Source organism: Apaloderma vittatum, unplaced genomic scaffold, assembly GCF_000703405.1.
Source record: "Apaloderma vittatum isolate BGI_N311 unplaced genomic scaffold, ASM70340v1 scaffold6792, whole genome shotgun sequence".
Taxonomy (NCBI): Eukaryota; Metazoa; Chordata; class Aves; order Trogoniformes; family Trogonidae; genus Apaloderma; species Apaloderma vittatum.
Window position 1 is genome coordinate 1 of NW_009701788.1, and position 13,418 is coordinate 13,418.

General features: G+C 44.1%; 1 protein-coding gene across 1 annotated transcript in view; it reads right to left on the reverse strand.

Moving 5' to 3' along the window:
* Positions 1-1,503: 1,503 nt before the first annotated feature.
* The window catches only part of PQLC1 (PQ loop repeat containing 1), a gene marked incomplete at its 3' end in the record, with an annotated part of 21,379 nt that continues 9,464 nt past the window's right edge, over positions 1,504-13,418 (reverse strand). Inside the window, exon 5 of the mRNA XM_009879275.1 lies at positions 1,504-1,720. Within this exon, the coding sequence (XP_009877577.1) occupies positions 1,504-1,720 (217 nt within the window). The remainder of the gene's footprint in view (positions 1,721-13,418) is intronic.

Genomic DNA, 13,418 nt, shown 5'->3' on the forward strand with positions numbered 1-13,418 from the left:
CCAGGGACGCCACCTGTCAACTAGATCAGGCTTAGATTACACAGAAGGAAGAAGTTTCTCACCACAGAAGCGGTGAGGCACTGGCGCTGGCTGCCCACGGAGGCTGTGGATGCCCCATCCCTGCAGGTGCTCAAGGCCAGGTTGGACGGGGCTTTGAGGAACCTGGTCTGGTGGGAGAGACGTGATCTTCAAGGTCCCTTCCAACCTTCACCATTCTACGATTCTATGAACTTTATACCATCGGCCTCGGCCCATCAACCCAGTGGGCCAAGGCCAACAGTAGGAAGGGACAAGTCAAACCAGAGCATAAAGAAGATCTAGTAGGTAAACTGCCTTCTGGCTACCACAGGGACAGAGTTTCCCAAGGCAGCGTGTGCACAAAAAATATCCCAATATTTTGGAAGTAAATCCTGACTCACTTTGTAGCAAAGGAGGTCCCAATCAGAAAATGCCTGAAGCATCAAAGCACATTTCTGAACATTCCCCCTCAACGACATTGCAAGCTAGAAAAGAACTTAAAGTAGCTAATAAACGTGTCTCCAAGCCAAACAAGGAAAGGGAACAATGTCAACAGATAAAGGACAGAACTGCTTTGGTTTGGTGGGTGGTGGGACGACGTTATTCATCTCCCTCAAAGTAAAAACTACCCCAGTGAGTTTAAAAGCAACAAAATGAAGTAATTTCAAACCAACAAAATAGAAGCCAGAGCCACAAACGATCACAGCACTCTGTGAACTGAATTTGCTGCTGTGCTGGTTCTACAGACCAGCGCACTGATGCACCGCAGCGAATGGGTTTTCTCTTAAAAAGCTTGACAAGTTGCCTTTGTAATTTGGAAATCTTCATGTTATTACTGAGATATCCAGTAAGCATTATGAAAAGTTAATCTAGCTTAAACACCCCAACAGTGGGCAAAGGATTAAAGTTTTCTCTCCCACACTTGTTTATGGAGGGTTTCCTAGTCGTGCCTGTAAACATCTCCTTTGAGCTTTTTAAAACATCAGCCACAAGCTTTGACACAAAAATAAATACTAACATCCTTTCCTACATATATAATGTGTTACAAAAAAGTGATGAGTAGACACGTGAGGAAAAATGATGAGCTAACGCGCGAGTTACGCTGACAGAGATACTCGCTGCAGGCTCAAAGTATTTTCAGTCTCTTTACTACTTTGGATACACAAGATCCCTTTAGTCCATTTCTAATTAGCAGTGTAGCACAGCTGGAATTGAACTGCAATGTGTTGCTAATGGCAACAGCAGCAGCTTTACATATTTCTGTCTGTAAAACATGGAATTGTCTAGGTCAACTTGGATAACAGGTCAGACCCCAAAGGCGTACCGGAGCTTCCCACTGCCACCAGCTCAAACTGGCAGAGAATCTACTCTAATAATTTTTGGGTAACGTTTAGAAAGATGACACTGCCCTACCTAGAACCACGCCGCACAAAGATTTGCCCACACGCACGTGCTTATTTGTGTGACGTAAGAAAGACACTCTACCTCATGCCTTCCGTAGAGCTGTTCTGGTAGTTGCGGTAGAGCTGCGGGACGCCCAGCATAGCCTCGGTGAACACGGCAAGGAAGCCCAGCGTCTCCACAAAGAGAGAGGAGTCCAGCCAGAGGTAAGTGATGTAACCGGTCACGCCAGTGAAGGTCAGGACACACTGGACGTAGTCTGTAAACTTGCTCCAATGCCAGAAGTAGTTCAAGTCGAAATCTGCAACAGAACAGGAATGGAATCAGAGTTAATCATGGTGGAATTAAGACATGAGGGAGCCACTCTGAAATAACCATTCATTTACAGGTGCTGTTCGTGTTTTCCTCTCTTAAAAGCACTTGAAGTTAAAAATACCTACCTGAGACCAACCGGGTTCTGTTAATTACCGAAACGATGAACCACTGTCCTAACAGGGTTATTGCAACCAGCCCAAATACGCGCAACACACCAGCACACCCCTAGAAGATTTCTGCCGCTTTTCCTTTGCAGAAGTACAGAATGCTACGAAAAGAGTCCTGCTGTTAACTCAGGCTGGGGCAACATCAGCCTCCGCTGACTAACACTGGCAATAAATTCAGCCAAACAGAAATACGGACACACAACTGCCTGAGGACACAGACACATGCCAAACAACAGTTCCATTTTCTGCCTCTTTTCCCACTTTTGTATCACCAGTGTGGCCCTCAGACACTCCTTATGAACTAGTCTCCTCTTTTTTGTACTTGACACAACTCGAGACAACCACCAGCAGCACCCAGCTCCATCATTTTAATTTGCCACACAGATGAAGGGAAAACGGGCCAGGAGCCATCCCCAACCCACAGCATTATCAACCATCGCCCAGAACTCAATTAAATAAATCTCCGCGACAACCACAAAGCCAGGAAAAACATGATCCATTTTAATTTATCTCCACTGTGTTTAGAGAGGAGCATAGTCAACAAGAACTCTGACAAAGCAGAAGGAATAAGAGACATGCAGAACTCCCATTTCTTTCATTTTAAACAAAAATAGCAAGAGACATAACAGAGTAAATCCACACTCATTTCGCCTGCTTCATGAGCATTACCAAGCAAACGGCCTGACCCAACACAACAAACTCGCATTTGCAAGAGATGCTCTCGGGGACAGAGGCATTAGGGCTTGCAGTGGGACCAGCGGAAGAAAAGGGGATGAAAAGATAAAATTGGTGAGGCTTCATTTAAAAAAGCAACCTCGGTTCTGGATAAGGAGAGCAACTGATGGATTCCAGGTAAGGCACAACTGCTACTTTTATCAGATTCTTTAAGTCTTTTGAGATGTTCTCAGCCAGCTTTTAGTTCCTTCCCAGTCACCTAAAGCACTGCCTTTCAACCCTCCAAAAGGCAAGCACTTCATTTGAATTCACAGCTCTCCTGTTCACAGGATCTGGGTGGAAAACCTTCATCTGCTTTCCAGCAAGGGTCGTTGCTCACTCAACTTCAACAGCTGGTGCTTCAGAGCGATACCTGCAAACCAGCAGGTGGTGGCAGCTGCAGGCAGTAAGACAGGGAGCACGCTCCTCCACACAGTCCTAGTATCAGGCAGCCAAGAAATCTGGCAACAATGGTAACTTACTCATCGTCTTTTGTCTGAGAATCTGAAGTATTATTTCTGTTACGATAAGATACAGAGAGGAGAACACCACGTGAAACAGGACCTCAGCTGGAGAATTCCTAGCACAAGACAGAGGTTTGCTTTTGCTCAAAACTATCATGATGCTCCATACTCTTCATTTCACTAAACTAGGTTATGAGTAAATTCTAGTTACTGCTATAAATTTTGCTTGGTAATGTTTTCCTGAAAGAAAGGAAGAAAGACAAAATGAGATGAGAACAATCATAACCTTGGTAATAGCCTTAAGGAAAAACATGCCAATTATCTTAAAACCAACCCAATACATAATCACTAATTGCTCTACTGAATGCACAACTCTATTTTAGGACACTACACATCACCAAACTTCCAGGAAAAAGCAGAAGAATGACTGAACTTCAAAAAAAATGGCTATATATGTCCTTTCATACAGGTCATTCTTTCTCTGGCCCTTACTTCAACTGCTGAACTATTTGCCACATGATTAATTCTTTTTAATCAAGGCTGAAGTTCATCTTCTCTCACAAATGGCTTCAAAAATTCAGAAGGGGAAAAAAACCCAAACCCACACACCCATCACTTCAAGGTTTGGAAATAAACTGTGACTCATTTTTCCAAGTGGCTTCCTTCTCAGGGGGTCCAAATTCTCAGGGGGTCCAAACCCATTATTAGTTCTGTAACAGGAGCTATAAATTTTCAAAGAAAAAAAAAGTGTTGGTTGTGCTGAGTAGAGTTGACGGCTATATGCAAAAAAAGGCTTCTAAATGCTTAAAAATAAAAGGGAAATGGCCCTTCAATAAATAAAAGGAGTTTTAAAACCAGTTCCTTGCAGAGCAATCTGAAGCAGGGAGAAGGGGCAGAGCTGAACAAAGTTACAAGTATTACTGCAAATATTATTTGCATTTGAACTGAATTACAAATAATGATGACTACGCTGGGATTTTTGCAGGCCCTCTCCCAGCAAACATCCCCCTCTTTTCTCAAAAAGGGACAAACCTCATCGCACCGCAATTCATTTCTATCAATCTTTCAGATTTCACAGAAGTGCCCAGATTGGAAAAGACCTTTAAGATCACCGAGTGCAACCGTTAACAGATGCAGTTCAGGTGCTAACCCCCAGTCACTAGCATCCCGGAGGGATGGGAAGCGGCATTACTGCAGGGAAAGGCACCCTATCTTCTTACGCGCGCCTGAGCTCTTTAATCCACCCAGGGAGTTGCATTTTAAACACGGCAATCCACTGATGGATGAGAGATTTACAGCGGAAAATCCTCTTGATGCTGGGCGAAGGAGCAGCTCAGTAGGTTCTTCGTGCGCTGACCGGAGGAGAAGTCTACACGGCTTGAGGGTGCGGAAAGACGAGATTAAAAGAGCTCCTCCGGGAAGCACGCTGCACGTCAGATACGAAAAATGTAAAGCAGGCACAGACAGCATTGCAAGTAACTATGGTTAGCACTAGTCGGGCTAAAACGCAAGTAGTAAATTCAAGATCGTGGTGTGGGACAGACGCCAAGCGACACGAAGAAGAGCCCGTAGTATCAACTTGCACTTGAGGATGACACAGAAGTCCAAACAGTTACATTATTTTTAGTCAAGAAGTATTTTATACCAAGCAGCTACCCCGCTAATTCCTTTTGGGAAAGTGAAGCAAAGGCTTTGCCATCCTAAAAATTATTTACTGTAGCTCTCAACTTCTCCTGCTAGTCGCGTCTTATTTTATGCCCTGACCTTTCTAATTCTGTACCCCCATCCTTGCTCTACGGTCACTTAGACTTGTCTTCAGCCATTTGCCCCAGTTGCCACTTGCTGGTTTGTTCTTTCTTGCATTTGAGGTCAACGAAGAACTTCCCATTTACATTCCCCATCTTTGCAAGGTGGGAGAGTTTGCGTCTGAGCCCTTGGTACAGCTTCACCAAGGACCACCAGCTCGGTCCAGACCACCCGAGCTGGCTGCTCCCACCACAGCCTCCTCCTGCACATCAGCAAAGGAGACCAAGGCGAGCAGTCAGACGCCCAACACCTCCCTCAACAACGCTGGAATCCAAAACACTCTGAAAGAGTCTGATAATGTTAATTCAGCCACGCTGGAAAGGTTACAAAACGCAGTCGTGGCTGGGAATTATTTCAGGTTATTATCCATGGTTTGTTTACTGTAAGACGTCCACGCAGCTGGAGGATGCCAGAGCTGGAACCTACAACTCGCCGCCCAGCCCGGGGCTCTCACCCCCGGGGCTGCAGCACGGCAGGCTCCCCCTGCAGGCTCGGTTTTTTCTTTTTGTCTTCTCCCACTCCCATCAGCTACATATCCAGCTGGGCACTTGGTTCTTTCCTTCCAGAGAGAAGGAAGAAAGCAGTGTTAGAGACAGAGGGTGAGAACCAAGACATTTAAATTTTCTTTCTCTCTTTTTTAAGAAACCTGCAAAGCGCTGCCTGAAGCCAGCATGTCTTTTACACTCACTGGGACTGAAAAGGGACTTGTTAAATTTCATTCGTGGTACAAAAGAGAAGAAATGAGAGCTGAGCACCAAAAAACTTCTGGCTCTGACCCAAACCACTCTCTTTTTGAAAAAATAATAACTTAAGGATTCCACTCTCTTGCACAGTCCCTATAAAGATGTCAACATCACCGTTCTGTCTCCATTCCTTCAGGCCTGTGACGTGGGCATTTCTGCATTTCTGTTTAGTTTTAAGTACCTGTCACCACAGCACCTGAGCATCTCTCCTCATGACATTCCTTGTCTTCAGGCTCTCGTCATCTGCCCTTCACACCGGGTCACAGCAAAACAGTGTCACTGCCTGCTCTCAAGCACGTTAGGATGGGAGCAAAATATTCCAGAACCTTCTGAAAACAGCAGCCCAGCCTCTACTGAGCAAATTACTCTCATTTAACGAAATCCATCTTTGACATCCTTTGGCCTCTCCTTGGCCACACCTAGGCTGGTGTCACAGAGCTCATTCTCGTGGTATTTGACTCACCCTAAAGCCCCAACACAAAGTCCTTTAGTTAACAAAAAATAACCAGTAGATTTTCACACGAGAGGGAAAAAATGTCCAACCTTAATTGCAGAGTAAAAGGCTGAAAGCCTGACCCAAAGAAACCCTGAGGATTCTTGCAAAAAAACCTTTGTTAAGATTAAAAGTTGCAAGGTCCAGAGACACATTAGTTACAACTATTTAAACTATTAAAAAAAAAAAAAAAACACACACAAATGCACTGAATTATATTTAAAAAAAAAAAAAAACCAAACAAATCCACACCCTACTCCCCAACAAGCTGCCCTTCCTGTTAATTTGTTACTTCCCTGATTTTATGGCCTTTGGTTCAAGGAAAACCTTTGAATGCCAACCAGCACAGTGGTCCTGACCAAAGATATTTAGCAATAGTGGCTATATTGACCATTTTGTGACCCTTGAAGAGCAAAATTATACTTAGCCTGACAGTTTTACCCCCGCTGCTAACACCACGCAGGACAAGCAAGAATGAAAAGCTACAACAAACTCCTCATAGCCTGGGCACCTCCTGAGCAGCTGACAGCCTGCGCTGTGCTGTCTGCAGCGTAATTTGCTTTGTGCGCAGCTTCGATTTACAGGAGTCTCACAGGAAAGAGGAAGAAAACCCAAACATTTGAGAGGAAAAATGCAGTTATATAAACCCAGGAAATTAGGCTGACCTTGAATTCATCTTGGACGTTTTCTCTTATCTTATGAAAGGATGCAGGATGGCAAGAGTAGCTACTTGCTGACTTCCCAGAAGACTGATGAAGGAGAACAGGCTAATAACTTGGTAGATTTACACTAGATATGAGGAACAAGTTCTTTGCTGTGCGGGTGGTGAGACCCTGGCACTGGTTGGCCAGAGAGGTGGTGGAGGCTCCATCCCTGGAGGCATTCCAGGTCAGGCTGGGTGGGGCTCTGAGCAACCTGATCAAGTTAAAGGCGTCCCTGCAGGGGTGTTGGACTAAATGACCTTTAAAGGTCCCTTCCAAGCCAATTCTATGGTTCTCTGATTTTACAGCCTACTCAGCCGTGGTTTGTCTAAGCCATCAGCCACAGCCCCACCAGGCAGTGCACAAAGACAAAAAATTAGGATGGAGTAAGTTAAGCACTGCAGAACCAGCGGCCCTGGCTCCACATTCTTGCAGTTGGGAGTTACAACTATCTACGAAAAGAGTTTATTTTGAACAGTACTGAAACTTGTTCTTTGAAATTTCAGTCTCGTAAGATATCGAGACTACTACAATATTAGAAACAAAATGCACTTACGCTGCTTCTCTTTCAAAGGCTGCAGTTAAAGCGATAAATCAAAGTTCTTCTAAATACAACAAAGCAAGCTGTGCATTCACCCAGGTGCAGGCTGCCTCAGGTACCTCCACGCCAGGGATGACAATGCCAGGCTGCACGTATAACACAGCGAGGCGTTCCCAGAAACGCTGGCAGTAACTGTCAGGTAATATTTCACCCCCTTTGGAACTGCGGGTCTCCAGGGGAAATGCTGAATAGCCACTGACTTGCCTACAGATAAAGGATCTTTCATCTTTTTCAGCCTTCTCTGAGCTTGACTTACCTGAGACTCCATCTTCTCTATTGTGAATATACCACCAAAAAAAAGCATTTATGTGATCTAGTTTGGGGGTTTTTAAAGCTGAAGTCAGGCACATAATGCCTAAGTATGTATACAACACTCTTCCTAAAAATATAAACTCCTATCTAGGATTTTTTAGGGGAAAGTTTAATTCCTGTTTCCCAGGTAACCCACCACCAGCCAAGACAAATTCCAGCCCCCAAACTGGCCCTGCTAATTCAGAATAACGCCTTGTGTCCTTGCCTCCTTCGCTAAAATAATGCTAAACAACTCTTGGCAATTGCCTCAGTTAACCTCAGAGTAACCCATTTTAGTATCGATAATTTAACGCTTCAAAATCATGGCAAGCTTGCAGGAAGCTTTCTGCTCTTCTCTTCGCTTGCCTCTCTCTCGTCTGCCCAGTTGAAATTTTTCATGTCTCTGATTTGAATGAAGACCGTGAAAAGTCTTAGGTGGATCTAAGTAGCAGCAGGAAAAAAAGGCAACTTCCTTCTCATTTGCTACCGTAAACACCTTGTAAGCACAGTGACATTTGTAATGTTGACTATAGAAACTCAACCACTTCTTTTATCAAAAAGTAAGTAGGTGAATCTAAGAATAATTTCAATCTCCACCTGACTTTCAAAAAAAAGATTCCCGATAGCAGAAGGTCTTCTAGACCCTCCGTGCCCGCAGTGTTCTCTCACCACCTTTAAATCAAAACTCACCCTATTTCCAAGCCTGCAGAGATGTAAATTCCTGTATACAGTGACCAAACAGAAGGAATTTCCGCACTAATGACTTCATTGCATTAGGAGGAAGAATTTACAGGTCAGGAGACCTGGACAGGGACAGAGTTTCACTTGAGTGCTTGCAGGCGGCCTCACTCATTACAGCATTTGTAACTGGAGATGCCCAGTGAGACAGTTACCCCGAAAGAGATTCTCCCCCTCAGCTGCTCAGCTGTTCCGTCTGACCGCAGACAAATCCCTGCTCGAACAGGAGCAGCGCTTGTTACGCAAGAAGCCCTACCGGCCATCGCAGCGCCCCAACACCTCGTGCCTGTGCTTTAATGCTCCACAGCCGATATGATCCTCGAGATCTGGAAAGAAAGGCAATGGCAGGAGGTTTAAGATGCTCCGTCACAAAGGGTTTTGTGATGATACCAGTGTGCGTACCCGAGTTGTTCGTGTTTCCCAGGAGGAGTTTAAGCTCCTCTCGTCGCCCTCAAGCTCCAGTAGGAAAGCTGGTTACCTCCCCGAAGTGTTTCTCACTGAAGTAACAAGACGTGTGCTTTTCTTTTTACAAGATCTAACGTGCCAAAAAGAACGAGCCTGCATTTTAAGCCAGATCTGTTCACTTACTTGGTTCCAAGCGCAATCCGAAAAACTGTTCTGTCAGTACAACAGAGGGGGCAAGAATGGGGAAGGGATAGAGAAAAAAAAGAGGATCAGGAATATCTTTGGCTGGCCCTGCTGCCAAACACCCCAGCACCCAGCCACTGCTGGAAGTGAAAGACTTTGGCTGTCCTGCCCCTTTATAAATATAATTAGTTCTAGGAAGGACAACAAAACCAACTCCACACCACAACAGGCAGAAGACGGTGAGCCGGCAGCACTCACAAGCAAGATGACTTTGCCACGAGAGGGTCCTTTTTTTCCCCACAATTGCAAATTTCTTCAAAGACTGCGCAGTTTCTGACAGCTACTGTACACAGAAATTTAACAAAGCGTTTCCAGATAAAACTATTTCAAGCTGTTTCGATATTAAGTTTGCTCTGCTCCCCAAGTGAACAGTTACTTGTTCTTCTACTACAACCTACTCTCAACAGGAGGGGAAGAAAGGCACGAGGGAGTAAACAGCATCTCTGAAGACACAGTAAAAAAACTGAAGGCAAAGGACGTTTTCTGAAATAACTGCTCCTGCCTTTTACATGCCAAGGTGTGCAAACACAAGAAAGGTGGAGATGTAAAATGTTAACGTAAGCAAGGAGTCATTCCAAGTTTTTGGTGGTTTGTATAAATGGACAAAACAAGGGGGGCAAGAGGAAGCAGGGAATTTCAAGAGCAGCAACTGTTGATTTTGAAAGGCTATAAGAACTGGAGATAAGGAGGGGGGAAAAAAACAAACCAAAGCAAACACTTAGAGCTGCATGATTTGTGGCACTTGCAAAGCAAAAAAGGAAAAAGACCTTGGAACTTGTATACTTAAAGTAAAGGAACAGCAATGTTCTGCAATGCTGCATCTCCCAATTTTGAGTTGCAATGAGCAATTGTAAAAAAAGAGACAGGCTTAAGCAGCTATTAAAAAAATATATATAGATATCCCTCCAATTTTCAGGATCTGCCTTCCTTTCAGTGGCTTCTGTGTCTCCAGGATTTGTCTGGTTTTGGAAACATACAACGCAAGTAAAAGATCAATTTGCCAGAACTGAATTCTGGGGTTTGGATTTTTTCCGCCCCTACCCAGGGGAAGGAACGTAGGATCCTAAAGCAATAGAAGTGATGCATCCTGATGACAGAGCAAAGAGAAAGTGGGGCACGTAATAAATGCACACGGGAGACATTCGCAACTTCAGCCACAGTGAGAGTGTAGTTCCCTGCCCCAAGAGGGAACCACACAGGTCACCAGCAAGAGAAGTGTCTAGAGGCGCACGACGTCCAGCCCGCCCCTCGCCATAAAGTCACGATTCACCGAAAAGCGAATCTTTATCTGCTGCGGATCCAAGAAGATAAAGGAAGAACGTCCTCAGAAGCAGCTAAGTCACATCCTTCTCCTCGCCAGCCTTGCTCGGCGTTACCTCCTCACGTAGACAAAGGTAACAAGATAAAAATCAAATTTGGCAGTTAAAAACATTCAGCCTGAAAAACAAGCCAAAGATTTTAAAATGTGATTATGCATGTTTTTAATGAGGTCTGTGCTTGCCCATCTATTAGTATCATTTAAATCACTGAGCACCTACTGCACAGCTTTTAACGAGTCAAATACTGGAGCAAAAGAATACAGGGCTGATAAACTGGAACCAGAGCCTAGAAAGCTTTGTCTGCTGCTGCAAAACAATTCTTTTTTTTTCAGTTTAGGTTAATAAAAAGATCTCATTTGCTCAAATGATAAAAAACCTGATTGGGAGCTGAATAATACCTGCTTTGTTCTGTGTCTTTGAATAGTGACTGAGAGTATAAAAGGATGAGATGACTAGAGAAAAAAATAATTTTACTAAAAACAATACCTGCTTTATTTGTTTGGGGCTTTTTTAAAAGCATGTTTCCACTAAATGGGCCTTCAATACAAATACTGCAGTTTATTTGCATTATTCAAATAATTTATTCCATTTTTCTGTTTGAAATCAATTTTCAGTGAAAACCGAATTACAAATAGAAATGACCTAAGAAACAGTCTACTGACCACTTAATGTAACATGACAAAAAAAATGTAATTTGAATGGATCACATATTATGCTGTATCATTACTAAAACATATAGGTGTTACACGTCGTTAGCATCCAAACCTACTTCAGTATAATGACTATATTTCTACACATGACCACGTGAACCAAGCTTTCCTTAGTAAAGTCGATGAAAAACACAAAATAATTCATTTCACTCACGTGTTTCTGGCTTGATCATTTAAATCATGATTTGCAAAGGCAGCTCCAAACCCAACCACAGTCATCAAGAAAGAGGAAAAAAAAAATCTTTTACGATCTAAGGTCTCCTAATCACGGCTTCAATGAACTAGAGCCTTCGGAAGTCAAAAGGGAGATGGTTTGGGTCGTAAAGCATGAACCTGAAGTCTTAAAGCAGAACCCACTGTTTGTAGGACAAGACTGAAGGTAGTTCAGGAATCGATGCAATCTTGAAAACCCTTTTTCCAATAAACGTGCCCCACCTCTTGCCAAATGGGAGGTGGGAATCTTTCAGTAAAATAAAGCTACCCCCTAATTGTTTTCAGTCAGAGACGGCCAGTGTAATGCATTACAGGTTAAAAGCGCGACATCTGTGCCTAAACAGAAAAGGTTTTATTTTCTTTTCCCTTGATACAGCAATGAAAATGGCAAAGCACTGATGCTCGAGTGGTAAGTGCCCTTCAATAGCCAGCATATGGAAACGTCTTGTTAACGTGTCATTATTATTTATAAAAAAGAGCTTCAGAACCATCGACCCATTAAATATATTTCCTACTTCTGGCTTAGCAGAAACTAATAACTTCATATTCCCAGTGCCCTTTAAATAAAAGGCTACAACATAGGGGACAGAAAATGCAGTGGAAAAAATAAACCAATACAACAACCGGGTCGTACCTTGAGCATCACCTCCACACACGGTTTATAACTCCACAGACAGGACCCAACTCTCGGTGTGTTCACTGATACGTTCTGACGTGTTGAGCTCTTGATTCTACACTACTGCCACACACGCAAAGTTAGCATTCTTTAAAAATACATGAAACCTTCAAAATCAAGAACAAAATCCTACAAATGTGCTGCAGCCAGGATTTTTTTTTCCTCTAGACAGCTGTCTAGACAATTCGTTGTGTCTGAGCAGGCAGCGCCACGCAACAAGCACACACCATGTCAACCAGCGCTACAAACCACTTGGGAAAGAAAAGGGGGGAAAAAATGCGAGCTATCCATACACCTGCACTAACAACTAAAACCACCTCAGCCTCAAAGTTTATTCTGAAGTCTGCAGGGAGTTACCCTTTAAATGTTTCATTACTTGTTTTCGCACTGAACTTGGCCACCATCTAGAAAATGATCATTTCTGGCCTGTTTTGCTGACAAAAACTAAAAGGCATCAGACAAGAAGCAAAGGAGGATAGCACAACCAAAGCCAGACAAGTAATTCTCACTCACATTTCCAAGGACAAGAAGGTGCCTAGGAACTGGACCAAATAACCTCAGAGGTCCCTTCCAAGCCAAATTATTCAGTGACCTCGTTAAAGACCAATCTCACCGCTCGGATCCAGACGTGACCGAGTATGCAACGGCACACGACCTGCTCCAGAAGCAGGTGACTGCAAAAGCTTCTCCCACCTGCCGAACTGAAGCAGCGGCTTTGCTGCATGTCAGATATTGGGATGTTCTGCCCAGGGCAGGGGGGAGTCCCCGTCCCTGGGGGGGTTTGAGGAGGGCTTGGCTGTGGCCCTGAGGGCCATGGTCTGGCCATTGCGATGGTGTTGGGTTGTACACTGGACGTGATGATCTCAGAGGGCTTTTCCAGCCTCAATGATTCTGCGATTCTGTGTGATTCTGTGTTCCCTGAGCAGCAGGACGGGCAGACGAATCAGTACTATGTGAACATTTAGATGTTTCATGACTGATGTTAGTAAAGCATCAAATTATTCTGACTCCTGCCACGAAGGAAAAGATTTACTTGTTAGGTTTTTTTCCAAAAATCTCTGTTTATCCCCTATTTCCCCAGTCACCACCACAGCCCTGAAAGCCAGATGAGACTCCTTTCCTGGGTTCTAGGCGAGCGGCTCAACAGGCAAGGTTTGGAAACCCAAGAGCACCCTCATGTGGCAGATCTTGATTGAGTTCTCCTTTCTCTCGCCCCAACAAAACTCACATTTTATTCACAGGTGTATCCCCCCACCACACCGCCAACGAAAAGCAGCAGTCGTGCCAGAAGTTAATATTTCTGCTGCCGCACAGCTTTTCCAACACACTCTGCTTTAAATTCTCATCCCTCCACAAAACCAAAGCTGGGTGAGCGGCCCCGCAGGGACATCCCTGCTGAA